The sequence below is a fragment of the Dryobates pubescens genome, chromosome 7 (assembly GCF_014839835.1).
Source record: "Dryobates pubescens isolate bDryPub1 chromosome 7, bDryPub1.pri, whole genome shotgun sequence".
Classification (NCBI taxonomy): Eukaryota; Metazoa; Chordata; class Aves; order Piciformes; family Picidae; genus Dryobates; species Dryobates pubescens.
Window position 1 is genome coordinate 6,310,874 of NC_071618.1, and position 17,464 is coordinate 6,328,337.

At 42.8% G+C, this 17,464-nt stretch overlaps 1 protein-coding gene across 1 annotated transcript in view; it reads right to left on the reverse strand.

Annotated features, from left to right (window-relative positions):
- Positions 1-7,258: 7,258 nt before the first annotated feature.
- The window catches only part of SEPTIN10 (septin 10), a 31,179-nt gene continuing 20,973 nt past the window's right edge, over positions 7,259-17,464 (reverse strand). The window contains exons 8-9 of the mRNA XM_054162902.1: positions 11,196-11,328; positions 7,259-7,453 (exon numbers count right to left, since the gene is read on the reverse strand). Of these exons, the coding sequence (XP_054018877.1) occupies positions 7,259-7,453; positions 11,196-11,328 (328 nt within the window). The remainder of the gene's footprint in view (positions 7,454-11,195; positions 11,329-17,464) is intronic.

The window sequence follows — 17,464 nt, forward strand, 5'->3', positions numbered from 1 at the left end:
GAGATCATCAGGTCCAACCCTCCTGCTAAAGCAGGATCACTTAGGGTGTATTCTGTTCTTACTGAAAAGAAATGCATGACAATTGCCACTCAATTACCCTTTGGAAAAGGATGATTTCTGTCAAAGTAATCCAGAAGTTTGTAGTCATGTGTAAAAACTAACAAATGTTTATTTGGAAAAGACATCTTTTGTGCCAAGAGCTCTAGTTTTCATCCTTCACTCTTCCAGGCTATTTGTAGACATGTCTCAGCTAGGCTACGTCTCCCTTAATGTATTGAAACATCACAAATGTGAAGTTGGCTCTCACCATAAATACTGCAGGGAATACCTTCATTATCCATTTATGAACATTAAGATGTAAAAATAGTCTTGGTGTGGAGACCATTCCATCCTAAATGTTACTGTGAGAAATACATAGAATACATAGAATTTTTACATAGAATACATACACAGATTCCATTGGGTTGGAAGGGACCCTCAAAGGTCATCTTGTCCAAATCCCCTGCAGTAAGCAGGGACACCTCCAACTAGATCAGGCTGCCCAAGGCCGCATTAAGTCTGATCCTGAATGTATCCAGGGACAGGGTGTCAACCACATCCCTGAGCAGTCTGCTCCAGTATTTTACCACTCTCATTGTAAAGAACTTCTTCCTTACATCAAACCTGAATCTGCCCTGCTCCAGTTTCACACCATTGCCCCTCATCCTGTCATTACAAGCCCTTCTAAACAGTCTTTCCCCAGCCTTCCCGTAGGTCGGTGCCACAATCCTTGCCACAAAAGCCACAGACATGGCCTTTGAGCGCACCCTAGTGAAAAATCCCCTTGAGGCCCTTTTCTTCTGATTTTAAATCCATCAGGTAACTATCCTTAGCTACCAGGGTGTTGCTGCCTTGATCCTACAGTCTGGATTTTAAAACATATATTCAGTCTCATGTTACCTTATAAATATGCAGTTAGGTTATTCACCTGTCTATGAATTGCACTAAATCAATTTTTGCAGTGATAAACTGAATGCAAAATACACAACTCTTCACCAAGGCCTTGACAGACTTCTCATTTTCCTTTTGAGTATTTTCCTTTCTATATAGAGATGATGTTGTTACTGATATGGAGGAGGCTGGTGTTTGCGTGAGTTAAAATCATAGAGAGTATCTCAAGTTGGAAGGAACCAAAAAGAATCATTGAGTCCAGATCCCTCCTCCTTGCAGGACTACCTAAAACTAAACCTCAGAGCATCATCCAGACACTCCTTGAATTCTGACAGGCTTGGTGGCATTACCACTTCCCTAGTGAGCCTGTTCTAGTGAGCAACTGCTCTCTTAGTGAAGAACTTAATGGCCAACTTTTCTGACAGCTTCACTCAATTTCCTTACATCCTATCACTAGTCACCAGAGAAAGATCACCTCCTCCACTGATGTCTACCTTGAACAAATTGTGGACCACAACGCATTTGCCCCTCAGCTTCTCTTCTCCAAGTGGAACTAATCAAGTGATTTCATCTGATCCTCATAAGTCTTGCCCTTGAGGTCTTTCACCATCTTGGTTGCCATCCCCTGGACACACTCTAACAGTCCAATGTCCTTCTTATACAGAGGCATCCAAAACTGTACACAGTGCTAGAGGAAGGGCCATACCAGTGCAATGCAGAGTGGGACCTTCATGTCCCAGAACTGGGTAGCTCTGCTGTGCTTAATGCACGCTGGGACGTGCACTTGTGTGCTTGCCTGATATTGCATCTTTAGGTGAACTTCCCACACTTACAGACAACTTTCCATTGATCGAGTACCAAGGGGAAAAAAAGAAAGAAAAACCCATTGTCCTTTTCATTTTGTGCTACATCATTTTTTGCTACAACTGAACAAACTCCCTGTATTTGTCACCTGATCCAAAGTCCTGCACAAGGGCCTGCACGCGTTCTGTTTTGCTGCTGAGTCCAATACATGTGGTATCCACATGGTACTGTCCATGGCTGCCAGACGTCAAAGCACAGCACATCCTCTGGTACTGGCCAAACACAGAGCCATCTTGGTCAAACAGTACTTAACCATCTTATGCTTTGACCTCAGCAAAGTGGCCACACTAGACACAACCAAATCTGTCTTTTGATGCCATTCTGTAACACTCATGAAGCACTGTGCTTGAGCTAGTTAACATCAGTGGTTGGAAAAACCCACACAGGGATAACTGAGTGCTGACAGTACACACAACTCAGTTGTAATCACATTTTACTCAAGATCACTTAGTAACATTTCCAAATCAGTTTAAAAAGTGATTGGTTGATTTTTTTTCCCCCATTTGGCTGTTACCTCCTTTAAGGAGGGCATATCCCTTGCTTCCATTCAAACAGACACAAATGGCCCAGTCAGTGGTACAAAACCAAACAAAAAAATACAGCCCTTCATCCAACTACATTCTGCTCAGGAAGGAGCAGTCAGACAGCAATCACAGGCTCTGGGCCTGGCCCATTTTCTTCTCTTGAAAGAAGTTTATTTATACACTGTGTGGGCTAAATGAGTCCCCTCTTAATCCTTCCCTCCTATGTTACAGGCTGTGGAGCCTGTGAATTAGCAGTTTGACCCCTTCCTGATCAATGAAGGGTTTATGTATGTTAGCATCTATTTCTTACCCTTCCTACAAAATTGAAGGAAAACAATTTTATATGATGTGCACCACTGGGTGAGTAAAATAGTGGTGAGGTCAGTCACTGAAACACTCTTCAGAGCAGTGGTCACAGGATCACAGAATATTAGGGGCTGGAAGGGACCTACGAAGATCATCAAGTCCAACCCCCATGCCAGAGCAGGACCATAGAATCTAGCACAGGTCACACAGGAATGCATACAGATGGATTCTGAAAGTCTCCAGAGAAGGAGACTCCACAACCTCTCCAGGGAGCCTGTTCCAGTGCTCTGTGACCCTCACAGTGAAGAAGTTCCCCCTCATGTTGAGGTGGAACCTCCTGTGCTGTAGCTTATATCCACTACCCCTTGTCCTATCACAGGGTGCAACGGAGAAGAAGCTGTCCCCTCCTGCTTGACACCCACCCTTCAGATATTTATAAACATTTATTAAATCCCCTCTCAGTCTTCTCTTCTCCAGACTAAAAAGCCCCAGGTCTCTCATCCTCTCCTCATAGGGCACATGTTCCAGGTAGCTCTCCATTGGACTCTCTCAAGTAGATCCCTGTCCTTCCTGAACTGGGCAGCCCAAAACTGGATGCAATATTCCAGGTGTAGTATCACTAGGGCAGAGTAAAGGGGGAAGAGAACCTCCCTCAATCCTCTTAATGCACCAAGCCTCTCAGATTTAAGGGCTCTTTGTCATAGAGTTTAGTTTCATGTCATCCTGCGAGGAGCAGGGAGTTGGACTTCATGATCCTTTTGGTCCCTTCCAATTCACAGTATCACAGTATAACTAAGGTTGGAAGAGACCCCAAGGATCATCAAGTCCAACCTGTCCCAACAGACCTCACAACTAGACCATGGCACCAAGTGCCACGTCCAATCTCCTCTTGAACACCTCCAGGGACGGCGACTCCACCACCTCCCTGGGCAGCACATTCCAATGACGAATGACTCGCTCAGTGAAGAACTTTCTCCTCACCTCGATTCTAAACCTCCCCTGGCACAGCTTGAGACTGTGTCCCCTTGTTCTGGTGCTGGTTGCCTGGGAGAAGAGACCAACCCCTTCCTGGCTACAACCACCTTTCAGGTAGTTGTAGAGGGCAATGAGGTCACCCCTGATCCTTCTCTTCTCCAGGCTAAACAATCCCAGCTCCCTCAGCCTCTCCTCATAGGGCTTGTGCTCAAGGCCTCTCCCCAGCCTTGTTGCCCTTCTCTGGACACGTTCAAGTGTCTCGATGTCCTTCTTAAACTGAGGGGCCCAGAACTGGACACAGGACTGAAGGTGTGGCCTAACCAATGCAGAGTACAGGGGCACAATGACCTCCCTGCTCCTGCTGGCCACAATATTCCTAATGCAGGCCAGGATGCCATTGGCCCTCTTGGCCACCTGGGCACACTGCTGGCTCATGTTTAGGCGGGTGTCAATCAGCACCCCCAGGTCCCTCTCTGTTTGGCAGCTCTCCAGCCACTCTGACCCCAGCCTGTAGCTCTGCATGGGGTTGCCGTGGCCAAAGTGCAGCACCCGGCACTTGGACTTGTTAAATGCCATGCCATTAGACTCTGCCCATCTGTCCAGTCGGTCGAGGTCCCTCTGCAGAGCCTTTCCACCCTCTAACTGACCAACATCTGTTCCCAACTTGGTGTCATCTGCAAACTTGCTGATGACTGACTCACCCCCCTCATCCATATCATCAATGAAGATGTTAAAGAGGATGGGGCCCAGCACTGATCCCTGGGGGACGCCACTGGTGACTGGCCGCCAGCTGGATGTGGCACCATTCACCACCACTCTCTGGGCTCGGCCCTCCAGCCAGTTCCTAACCGATTCGATATTCTGTGACTCTATGGTAAGTGCAGTGGCATAGGGCAAGTATATCACAAGCCATGTTGCCTTTCTGGCACAGCATGTACAGTCTATTTTGTCCAATCTTACTTCCTGGTTTTAACAAGATGGGAGGAAGACGAGGCGGAACAACAGGAACACAAGCAAAACCAATGCACTTTATTTCTATCAGGTCAGTATTTCATTTGGGAACAGCTGCATAAAACTACAGAGAACTGCACCTCTTCTAGTTTTCCATTAGTTAGCATGGTTACTGAAAACATTTTTTAAAAAAAAAAACTAAAAATTAAACTTGTTTTACCCTGAACTGCTGCAGTTAATAACTTCTGTAAATTCCAGCCTCTGCTATAACTGAACACCACAGCCACAAACATAAAAAGTTACAGAAGCTTTCCACATCCAGTCAGTAATGGCAGATAAACTATCACGCAACAGTAGAGCACTGCTGCTTTGGTGCTCTCCTGCTGAAATAGTAGAGCACCAAATTTTGGTCAGAAAGATCACATGTGACATTTAGGGCAGTGCTTGTACATGAAAGCCTATAAATAAAATCTGACATTCAAATCCCTAACTTATGTCAACAGTTGTATGAAATAGCATTTAGTAAACTAACATACCATATGAAAATAACTCTTTAGAAAGGTTATAGCAGATATATTCACTGAATACCTTTGTACCACAGCATTCATATTATGAACAGAACTGTTTATTGCAGAGGCATTTTCTTTGGTATAATGCACTTAAAATTAAGCAAGTTGGCCACACAGAGGTTAAGGCAAGTGTGCATCAAGGCAGATTGATAACAGCAAGTCCATGATGGCAGTGACAGTAATTGATTGTTGCATTTATGTGAATGAATCATACTTCAAATGTCGTCTTTGGCAGCATCCAGCAACAAGAGATACTTTCCAAATCCTTCAGTAAGAAAATGCAACTCCTATGCCTCCAAAAGCATGCTGTGAATCACTGCTTTTTCAAGAGGAAGTAGCAATATTAATACTTTTGTTTTCCTTCTATCATCGGGCATTATGGAAAGCTGGAAATGAAACACAAAATCAAGCACATGACATACTCTGGAGAAATAAATCTAAAATACAGAAAACAAATCTAGATTTTTTTTTCTGAAGTTGAGAGTTACTCCTAATAGTGCAGATAATGACTTCTGTGACAAATAATTCCACCTTCATATGTAAGCCAGAAAAGGGCATCTAAGAAAAAGAACTCAGTAACATTACTCTAAATGCACTAAATTCTGGCAAAAACACAGGCTGCTGGCCTACACCCCAAAAATGTCAACGCTGTCTGGATGGTACTTGTGAAAACATGTACACACATGCTGAAGTTTTCTCAGAATCCAGCAGTTTTGCATAATTTCTGTAGCAAAAAAAATCCACTTTCTATTGCAGTAAAGTTGTAACTTACTGGGAAAGGGAATAAGTGAAATGACTTATGGGTTTGGATGAGAAAAATAACTTAATTCAATTTAATTTAAAGTTTACACACAATCATTTTGTTCAGTGTTTATACATGCAGTAGATAGGTATGTTATTCTGAAGCCTGCTTTTGAGTGTACTTAATCTGAGTGTATTTAATCTAATTTAATCTGAATGTATTTAATTTGAGTGTATGTAATCTGGCCTGTATTAGGAATAGTGTGGCCAGCAGGAGCAGGGAGGTCATTGTGCCCCTGTACTCTGCATTGGTTAGGCCACACCTTGAGTACTGTGTCCAGTTCTGGGGCCCTCAGTTTAAGAAGGACATCGAGACACTTGAACGTGTCCAGAGAAGGGCAACAAGGCTGGGGAGAGGCCTTGAGCACAGCCCTGTGAGGAGAGGCTGAGGGAGCTGGGATTGTTTAGCCTGGAGAAGAGAAGGATCAGGGGTGACCTCATTGCCCTCTACAACTACCTGAAAGGTGGTTGTAGACAGGAAGGGGTTGGTCTCTTCTCCCAGGCACCCAGCACCAGAACAAGGGGACACAGTCTCAAGCTGTGCCAGGGGAGGTTTAGACTCAAGGTGAGGAGAAAGTTCTTCACTGAGCGAGTCGTTCGTCATTGGAATGGGCTGCCCAGGGAGGTGGTGGAGTCACCGTCCCTGGAGGTGTTCAAGAGGGGATTGATGGTCTGGTCATGAGGTCTGTTGGGACAGGTTGGACTTGATGATCCTTGGGGTCTCTTCCAACCTTAGTTATACTGTGATACTGTGATATTTCTGAAATTTCACAATTAATTCAAGCTTTCCTTTGGGGAGTGGGAAAAGAAATACATGGGTGTGAAGGAACAAAGTGAAATGTTTTTTGGTCATTTTCTGCTTTCAGTGTAATTTTACAGCCAACGTTATCAATCTCTCTTCCCAAATAACTTGTGCTAGGAAGACGTATCTAGTACTATGGGACAACAGCAGTCAGACTGCTTCATCAGAACCAGAGTGCTGCAGTCCAAGACTATTTCTGGGTGAATTTTTCTCCCTCTCTAATTCTTTCCTGCGCTCTGTTCCTGACATGGACAATTTCCTCATCTCTGACATCAAAGCACAGGATTTCAAGTCAAAAATATTAATTCCTTTGTGGGAAAAGGATGAAAAAAGTAAAGACAGCTCACAGAACATACCACAGCCGCTCTACAAGTAAATCCAAGCGTAAGGGCTTTTTTTACACACTTCTGCCTTCTTATCACGTAGCAGAATAGAAGTATGTTTTTGTCTTTTGTAAAAGATTACTGAAATTTGCATTATAAAGGTGCTATGTGAAGAATTCTTTTATCGCTGCCTCTGATGGCCAGCATCAGCACTTACTTTTTGCGGTCCTTGTCTCTCTTCAAACCAACAACAGGCGTAGAGATGGATGCTTGTGACTGGAGTAGCTCAGCATTAGCTTTCTTCTCAATAAACAGTGCTATTTCGTTTTCTAGAATTTTTTTCTTTTTCTCTAATTTCTGTTTCACTTCTTGATGCATTAGCATATGATGTTCAAATCTACTCTGTATCTGTTCAAGGCAAGCATCAAAAACCAGCATTTCCAACTAGCAACACAAGGTGGTGATAACACAACACAAAACCCTTCTGCAGTTAAATCACAGAATTAGCCAGATTGGAAAAGACCTTTGAGATCATCAAGCCCAACCTATTACCCAGCATCAACTAAACCATGGCACACTCAGTCCTTTTTTAAACACTTCCAGGGATGGTGACTCCGCCACCTCCCTGGGCAGCCCATTCCAATGGCCAATCGCTCTCTCTGTGAAGAATTTTTTCCTAACATCCAGCCTCAACCTCCCCTGGCACAGCTTGAGACTGTGTCCTCTCATTCCATCACATAGCAAAAGATACCTCAGCTTGTGTTAAAAGCAGTTAAAAAAATTTCAGCTCTTTCCTAAAACTGCTAAGCCTAAACCCAGCAATACAGAAAGGCACAGAACACAGGTGGAAACCATGGATGACACTAAGAGAATGTTGTATTTCTTACTAGATTTGACTGTATCTGTATTATATAAAAAATAACGAGGCCTTTAGAGAGGAAATTATTACCAACAGAAGGATTAAATCACTATTTGTAAAGCAGAACCTATTTCCCTAAAACCAAATTATTACCAACAGAAGGATTAAATCACTATTTGTAAAGCAGAACCTATTTCCCTAAAACCATGTGAGCAAGGAATCACACATACTTCAGTTACACCAGTATGCATTTTCATATATATACACAAATTTTAATATGTATATTAATTACATTTATATATTAATATGTTCACATATAATAGGTCTGGTTGGGAGAGTCACTTATGGGCTGCAAGAACTTAATTGCTGCAGTAATTGTTCTCTAATTGTTCTTTGGGTTTATTGATGGGTTCTACCTTGCAGATGAATTTTGATGAGTTTAAACCTACTGTGAAGTTGTGCATGATCACCAAAGGGTACTTCACTCCACCCTTCCTCACTTCCCATCTCCCCACACTCAAAGTCTCCTAGAATCCTGCTTCTGTGTTGGTGTAACTCAACCTGAGTGCAGCTATACTGGTATAGAAATCAGAGAGATCCATCTTTAGCAAAGACAGAGATAAGAAATAACTAAGATTACAGAGGTAACAGTAAGCCTGCTCTACAAAGCAGAGCTCTCAGATTTCATAAATATGTGTGCTTCTGTGTAGGGATACATAGATGTATGCTATTAGTTTATTTACTTTATTGCAACAGTTAGCCAGATGCATGGCAGAACCAACTGGAATACCAGTGAAAACATTCAAGGTAGAAACAGTAAGGCCCTAAACAACTGCACACCCAGGAGTGGTAATGCTGCACATTGCACCTACAAGCTTCCTCTAAATGAAGGATGTAAAAGCAATATTAAGTACAACAGAAAGTCCTGGTTTAATTTCGTTTCCAGATACACAAACACACTACTTGGAGAATAAGGAGCAACAGTGTATGACAAATGTTCTTTAGGAGGGACTGCATGATCACTTTCTCACATCAGGGACTGGAAAAACTAATAGCCATAATTCAACTGCAATATACAGAGCTCACAAACCACCTGGTATAAATTATGCAAAGAAAACAACAAGGGGTACCAACATGTACTGTGCAAAACCTATCTGAATCTACTTTGAACATGACAAAGTAGTCCTCTAATTGGATAGTCTCATACTGAGAGACACTGAACCTGATTTTTCTTTCTTCTCCACAAGTTGTATGGTGGACTTATGGTGGAGGGTAGAGAGGCTCTGCAGAGGGACCTCGACAGGCTGGACAGAGGGGCAGAGTCCAACGGCATGAGATTTAACACATCCAAGTGCCGGGTTCTGCACATTGGCCACAACAACCCCATGCAGAGCTACAGGCTGGGGTCAGAGTGGCTGGAGAGCAGTCAGGCTGAGAGGGACCTGGGGGTGCTGGTTGACGGTAGACTGAACATGAGCCTGCAGTGTGCCCAGGCAGCCAAGAGGGCCAATGACATCCTGGCCTGCATCAAGAACAGTGTGGCCAGCAGGAGCAGGGAGGTCATTGTGCCCCTGTACACTGCACTGGTTAGGCCGCACCTCGAGTACTGTGTCCAGTTCTGGGCCCCTCAGTTTAGGAAGGATGTTGACTTGCTGGAACGAGTCCAGAGAAGAGCAACAAAGTTGGTGAGGGGTTTGGAACACAAGCCCTACGAGGAGAGGCTGAGGGAGCTGGGGTTGCTTAGCCTGGAGAAGAGGAGACTCAGGGGTGACCTTACTACTCTCTACAACTACCTGAAGGGAGGTTGTAGACAGATGGATGTTGGTCTCTTCTGCCAGGCAGCCAGTACCAGAACAAGAGGACACAGTCTCAGGCTGCGCCAGGGGAGGTTCAGGCTAGATGTTAGGAAGAAGTTCTATACAGAGAGAGTGATTGCCCATTGGAATGGGCTGCCTGGGGAGGTAGTGGAGTCGCCATCATTGGAGGTTTTCAGGAGAAGACTTGATGGGGTGCTTGGTGCCATGGGTTAGTTGTTTAGGTGGTGTTGGATTGGTTGAGGGGTTGGACGCGATGATCTTGAAGGTCTCTTCCAGCCTGGTTTATTCTATGTATTCTATGTATTCTAATTTAGAAAGCCAAAGTATGAAGTCTTATTTAAAACAGGCATCTGAACACTTCACAGAAACTGCTGCATCTTTGTTGGGAGACTGAGGTACATAAAAGAACATTAATAAATATACACAGGTTTCCAATTAAACCAGTATCTGAGTAAAAACACGTATGACCATGATAGAGTTTGGCAGACAGTAGATGAGAAGATCCTGTTCTGCCAGTCCAGCTTGACAGGACTAAGTCTTCAACAACATATTAAAGAAGGATTCCAGATCTCCAAATATTCTTAAGGCAGACGGGAATAGAAGAGATTGTAAACAAAACAAAACCAACAAAAGCACCTCCCTCCCCCATACTTTAAAACTGCTCAGCATGAGGGTTGAGCATTTATTTAACAACTGAACCTTAAGGTCATGCAAAAAAATACTTGATTAGGCTGAAAAACAACTCAGAGATTCTTTTCCTGAAATCTTGGGCTTTTCAGAGCAAACTATGCATGAAAAGCATCTACTGTGCTGCTATGGCGTACTGATGTTTCTCAGCATACTGCTAGAGAAGACAAACATGCAACCATTCTATTCCCCACTCCCTTATTTCAGTCTATCATCTCCCATATTGACTTGTCCCAGCTATTCACCAAAGTCTTCAGAGCATAAGCTCCCTCTTTTAAGAAAAAAACTGTCATTTATAGACTCATAGAATCATTTATGTTGGATAAATGATTAAGATCATTGAGTCCAATTGCTAACCTTATCAAGTCCACCACTAAACCACAACCCTGTTCCAATGTTTGACCACCTTTTTTCCTAATATCCCAATCTAAACTACCCCTGGTGCAACTTGAAGCCTTTTCTTTTTGTCCTGTGGATTGTATTTGGGAGAAAGACCAACACCTACCTCAGTAGAACCTCCTTTCAGGTAGTTTGTACACAGTGATAAGGTCTCCCCTGAGCCTCCTTTTCTCCAAACTGAACAACCCCAGCTCCCTCAGCTGCTCCTCACAGGACTTCTTCTCATTTGCTTGTGTCTAATCAATCTGCTAATCCAATCAATCTGTGTAATCAATATGCTTATGATTTTAAGCTCCATCTTCAAAATATTAGGAAGTTATGCATACCAAGGATTTTGATAGGCACATAACTGTTCCAAACCTCATCAAACTCAGACAGGCATGCTTACCTGTTGCTCTGCTTCTTTCAATATTGTTTCTTTCTCCTTCACTCTCTGCACAAACTGTTGTCTCATCTTCTCCTCTTTTCTTTGCAGTTCAAGGTACAACTCATGCCTCTTTGCTTCATAGGCCTCCTGTAGACTGAAGTCCAAAAATGTAAACAAGTCTCCAGCATGCTGCTTTATTCAATGTGGAAAACCAACAATCTGGAACATTATTTAAACAATTAATATTCATCTGAAGGATTCATTTCTACACCTTCCCACATAAAAATTCATAAACAAACCCAACCAGAAGAAAGCACCTTTCTAAATCTTTAAATAAACAACCCTGAGTACAATTATTTACACTAACAGCTCCTGGGCAATTTACCTTTCGAGTAAAAAGCACTTTAGGAGTCTCACATTCTAAAAGACTTGAGTTACAACTTTCTGTCTCCAACATCCACAACTTGTTTTTTTTCCTTTAAGATACTTATTAATAAGACCCCAAAATTGCCAGAATTTTCATACTGTGAAACCTCAGTCTTAAAATAAGACATTTAAAAACAATGTATCTGGAGCGTTAACATAAGAAACAAACAGACTATTCCTACATGAAAAAGAAGGAAAATAACAGGACCTTCAAAATGCATAGCCCTCCCTTTATGTAATTTCAGAATTTACATATGGTGGAGTTAGATTAATATAGAATAAATACCATTTCCTAAGTAGTTTAACATCTAAAAGATGGGGCTACCTTCCAGCACACATAAGCCAAAATCTCAAGACTGCTTGTTCCTGAATCCTCCATTCCAGAGACTAATATACTGCATACATACCACATGTATATTCAGAATTATATAAGAGGTTTACATTAATTCAGATCATTGAGCAAATATCCAGCAATGGAAGAAAGCAGCTTTTATATCCATGCCTCTTTCCCTTTCTATTTTTTTTTTTAACAAAAAAAAAACCAAAAAAACCCCAAAAAAACCCCAAAACACATCCAAAAACCCCAACAAAGTTACCCTACTGGACATTTCAGTACATAAGACGCTTTTTCCCTGCAAACAGCAAGTACTTGAAAATGAGACATTTCTTTCCTATCAAAGCATATCATAGCAAATGAAAAGATGCTGACAATTTGTTCATATACTAGTGGAGGTTTGACGCTTTCTGGGTCTACACTACCACTGCTATCACAACAGTGCCAGAAGAACAAGTACTGCTTTTCAGGGAAAACAGGCTGGAGCCCATACACAGCTGTATCTCACACACCAAACAGCACCCTAGCTGTGAAAAGAATAGCTGCTAAATGACACAAATTCTTCCAACAACACATTTACCACAAGCTTTTCTAAGTCACAAGAATCCAGAGAGGAAGACTTGGTGGATCAGACTTGTGCTAATGGTTACTGCAAAAACACAGTATCTTATAGGGCTTACAAACAGATCAAAACATGGATAATGTCTGACCTCTTTATTCTGGAGCTGTTCTCTTACATCATTCAGCTTTTCTAACATTTCCAGAGTGCTGACTAGTCAGTCCTTCTCAGCTATGATTACTTACTGCCCTTTGTCAGGTATTTCATGCCTTCCTCTCTGAGCTAAGCCAAGTATGTATGTGTATCAAATACTTAAATTTGCTTTGTATTTTTAATGTACATACACACCTTTGTGCCAGTTTTTAAGTCTCATCTTTTGTTGTTTCATTAAAACAGTTTATAAATGGAACTACTTTCGAAAAAGGACAGAACCACAGAATTGTCAGAGTTGGAAGGGACCTCAAGGATCATCTGGTTCCAGTCCCCTTGCCATAGGCAGGGACACCCTCCACTACAGAAGGCTGCCCAGAGCCACATCCAGCCTGGCCTTAAAAACATCCAGGGATGGGGCTTCCACCACCTCCCTGGGCATCCTGTTCCAGTGTCTCACCACCCTAATGGTGAAGAACTTCTTCCTAACATCTAATCTAAATCTCCTCTTCCCTAGCTTGGATCCATTCCCCCTAGTCCCTTTACTACCTGACATCCTAAAAAGTCCCTCAGCAGCTTTCTTGCAGGCCCCGTTCAGATACTGAAAGGCCACAAGAAGGTCTTCTTGGAGCCTTCTCTTCTCCAAGCTGAACAACCCCAACTCTCTCAGCCTGTCCTCACAGGAGAGGAGCTCCAGACCTCTGATCATCTTGTGGTACTTCTCTGGACATGTTCCATCATATGAGATTTAACACATCCAAGTGCCGGGTTCTGCACATTGGCCACAACAACCCCATGCAGAGCTACAGGCTGGGGACAGAGTGGCTGGAGAGCAGCCAGGTAGAGAGAGACCTGGGAGTGCTGGTCGATGGTAGGATGAACATGAGCCTGGAGTGTGCCCAGGCAGCCAAGAGGGCCAATGGCATCCTGGCCTGCATCAGGAACAGTGTGGCCAGCAGGAGCAGGGAGGTCATTCTGCCCCTGTACGCTGCACTGGTTAGGCCGCACCTTGAGTCCTGTGTCCAGTTCTGGGCCCCTCAGTTTAGGAAGGAGGTTGACTTGCTGGAACGAGTCCAGAGAAGAGCAACAAAGTTGGTGAGGGGTTTGGAACATAAGCCCTACGAGGAGAGGCTGAGGGAGCTGGGGTTGCTTTGCCTGGAGAAAACTCAGGGGTGACCTTATTGCTCTCTACAACTACCTGAAGGGGGGTTGTAGTGAGGCGGAGGTTGGTCTCTTCTCCCAGGTAGCCAGTACCAGAACAAGAGGACACAGTCTCAGGCTGCACCAGGGGAGGTTTAGGTTGGATGTTAGGAAGAAGTTCTATACAGAGGGAGTGATTGCCCATTGGAATGGGCTGCCTGGGGAGGTGGCGGAGTTGCCATCATTGAAGGTGTTCAGGAGGAGACTTGATGGGGTGCTTGGTGCCGTGGGTTAGTTGATTAGGTGGTGTTGGATTGGTTGATGGGTTGGACACTATGATCTTGAAGGTCTCTTCCAACCTGGTTTATTCTATGTAATTCTATTCATATCTTCATGTAATAGGGGTTCCAGAACTGGACAGTTTAGAGCAACAGTAAGCTTAAACTGCTCTCTTCTATGTTTAAATTAACAATGACTGGGCATTTCCTGATCCTAAAGTTTCTTACTTGCATTCAAAATAAAATCTAAGCAGATATTACACATGCAGACTTAATGTTTCTAAGATCTCAAGATCAGAGTACTTTTCCCATTCTATCTTACTGGAGCCATACAGTGCAACAAAACAAGTTCAGGACAACAACCTTCTAGGGGGTTTTGTGTTTGGTTTTGTTTTTTTTATCAGCTGCAAAACAACTTAGGTCATTCTGAAATTGGTGTGTGAAACAAAGGCATGTTTTTCACACAGGTATATTAATTATCACACTCTTTAAGTTTAGACAGCATATGCAATAACAATAAAGCTGCAGCACAGGTTTCTCAAGTGTCAGCAATCTCACTGTACACAGCCTGGGACCCTGTGACAGTTCTGCTAGCTAACATGCTGCCTGTGGGTGCAATAAAGCTGCTAGAACAAGTGTTAGACTAAGACAGCACACTGCAATCACACCCTCATTTCCTTACGCAGACATCTTTAGACTCAACCTAAGCTAGTTTATCAAGTAAAAGCAATCTTATCTTGAAATTAATAATAATTAACTTCGAAGACACTGCATATACTGAGGAATAGAATTACATTGTTCTAAATCCCACCTTCTTTGGTCCGAATTGTTCTGCAAATCACAATGACAAAATTAAAACAAATTTTCCTTTGGTGTGTTTGGCAAAACAGCAATGTAATGATCCAAACAGCCCTGGGTTTAGGATTGGGGAAGAAGGGGAAAATAGTTCTCCCAATCTCAAGCCAATCCTTTCACCATTACTGCATCCACTGCTCCCAGTAAAACACTTCTCGGTTTACCTGAAGACTGGTTTCACTGCTTCTCATGTAACACATTATGAAAATCAGATTCATAGGCTCACTGATTCTTCTGGTTTGGACCTATAGAACTTAAATAATCTCTGCAAAACTGCTTGCAAAATTAAGATGTTACAGACAACTACTTAAATATTATATTCTTACTGAGGTTTCGGAAGAAGAGAAGGGACTGTGAAGAAAGCCTACACCTTACTAATCCATTACAAACCTCTTAACAACACTGTCATCTATCTTTCTACAGAAACATTGCTGACATACAGTTTTTTCTATTTGCATGAGACTTAGAATATGGAAGCCTAAATATAAAGATATAAACCAAACATTGTTATGTTCATAAATAGAGACTGACTGAAGTGAACTCAGCTATCAGTGGAACACAACGATCACAGTATCACAGTATAACTAAGGTTGGAAGAGACCCCAAGGATCATCAAGTCCAACCTGTCTCCACAGACCTCACAACTAGACCATGGCACCAAGTGCCACGTCCAATCTCCTCTTGAACACCTCCAGGGACGGCGACTCCACCACCTCCCTGGGCAGCACATTCCAATGACGAATGACTCGCTCGGTGAAGAACTTTCTCCTCACTTTGAGTCTAAACTTCCCCTGGCACAGCTTGAGACTGTGTCCCCTTGTTCTGGTGCTGGTTGCCTGGGAGAAGAGACCAACCCCTTCCTGGCTACAACCACCTTTCAGGTAGTTGTAGAGGGCAATGAGGTCACCTCTGATCCTTCTCTTCTCCAGGCTAAACAATCCCAGCTCCCTCAGCCTCTCCTCATAGGGCTTGTGCTCAAGGCCTCTCACCAGCCTTGTTGCCCTTCTGATTATGTGCTTCAAACAGCACAGATATTTACACAGCAATTTCCAGTTCATTTAATTTTTTTAAAAGCTTTTAAATTTGAAAGCTCCATATAACTTCCAAATATCAAGTAAGTTATAGCAGAAAAACTAAAAAAAATTGTAAGTTAAATAGTGGCAGGTATTTTTAGCATTGTCCCTTGACTCAGTGAACTACTGAAGTTGGTATTAAGCACCACTTAAGGACGTGGTAGATCTCAACAATTATCATTTTCCCAATGGAGACATGAAAACCTGGTATTTTGGATGTGGCTCAGTCTTACCATAAGGAGGTTACAATGTTCAGCTCAAATACGAAGGTCACATCAACTTCATTCCCAAGTGCCTTTCCAAGGGAGTCTAAAAGCCTTTCAGGTATTAAGTTTCCTTTCTTAGAAAACACAACTAGAGTCATAGCGACCTTTCTATGCAAATTAACTTATTCACATTACTGAATCCTTCCTGGGTTTCTGCCATCCTCAACACAGACTGAAAAACAAACTTTTTTTTTTTTCCCCCAAGAACTGCAAGATTGGAATGGAATGGAATGGAATGGAATGGAATGGAATGGAATGGAATGGAATGGAATGGAATGGAATGGAATGGAATGGAATGGAATGGAATGGAATGGAATAAACCAGGTTGGAAAAGACCTTCAAGAGCATTGCGTCCAACCTATTATCCAACCCACCTAATCAACTAAACCATGGCACCAAGCACCCTACCAAGTCTCCTCCTGAACACCTCCAATGATGGCGACTCCACCACCTCCCTGGGCAGCCCATTCCAGTGGGCAATCACTCTCTCTGTGTAGAACTTCTTCCTAACATCCAGCCTAAAAATCCCCTGGCACAGCCTGAGACTGTGTCCTCTTGTTCTGGTGCTGGCATCTAGGATTACTATGTGTGTATATATTTAGAAGTTTGGCTGGAAGAACTCTTCACATCTAGATTTCTGTTTCAAGCTATCCCATATTTTTGCTTTTGAGCCATCTCAGCAATTATCTCTTGCTGAGAATGACCTGAAACTAGGAGTTCATGTTCTTAATTGACATAACTGGGGCAGCAAAAAAGCAGGACTAGAAAAAAAGAAGTCATCTATCTTCATTTTTCAACAAGAAACAAATGCAAATCCAAATTTGAAGTATTAATTAAAATATGTAATAAAAGCACTTCCTGGATTTTACATCCAACAGATCACAGATTCACAGAATCACCAAGGCTGGAAGAGACCTCAGAGATCATCAAGTCCAACCTGTCACCACAGACCCCATGACTAAACCATGGCACCAAGTGCCACATCCAATCCGCTCTTGAACACCTCCAGGGATGGTGACTCCACCACCTCCCTGGGCAGCACATTCCAATGGCTAAGGACTCTCTCAGTGAAGAACTTTCTCCTCACCTCCAGCCTAAACTTCCCTTGGTGCAGCTTATATACTTTTTTTCCACCCTTCTAGTTCCATTGTAAATTTCTGTGTCTAGTTTATAATCCAAACCATGCTGAATTCTAAGGAACCAAAATTG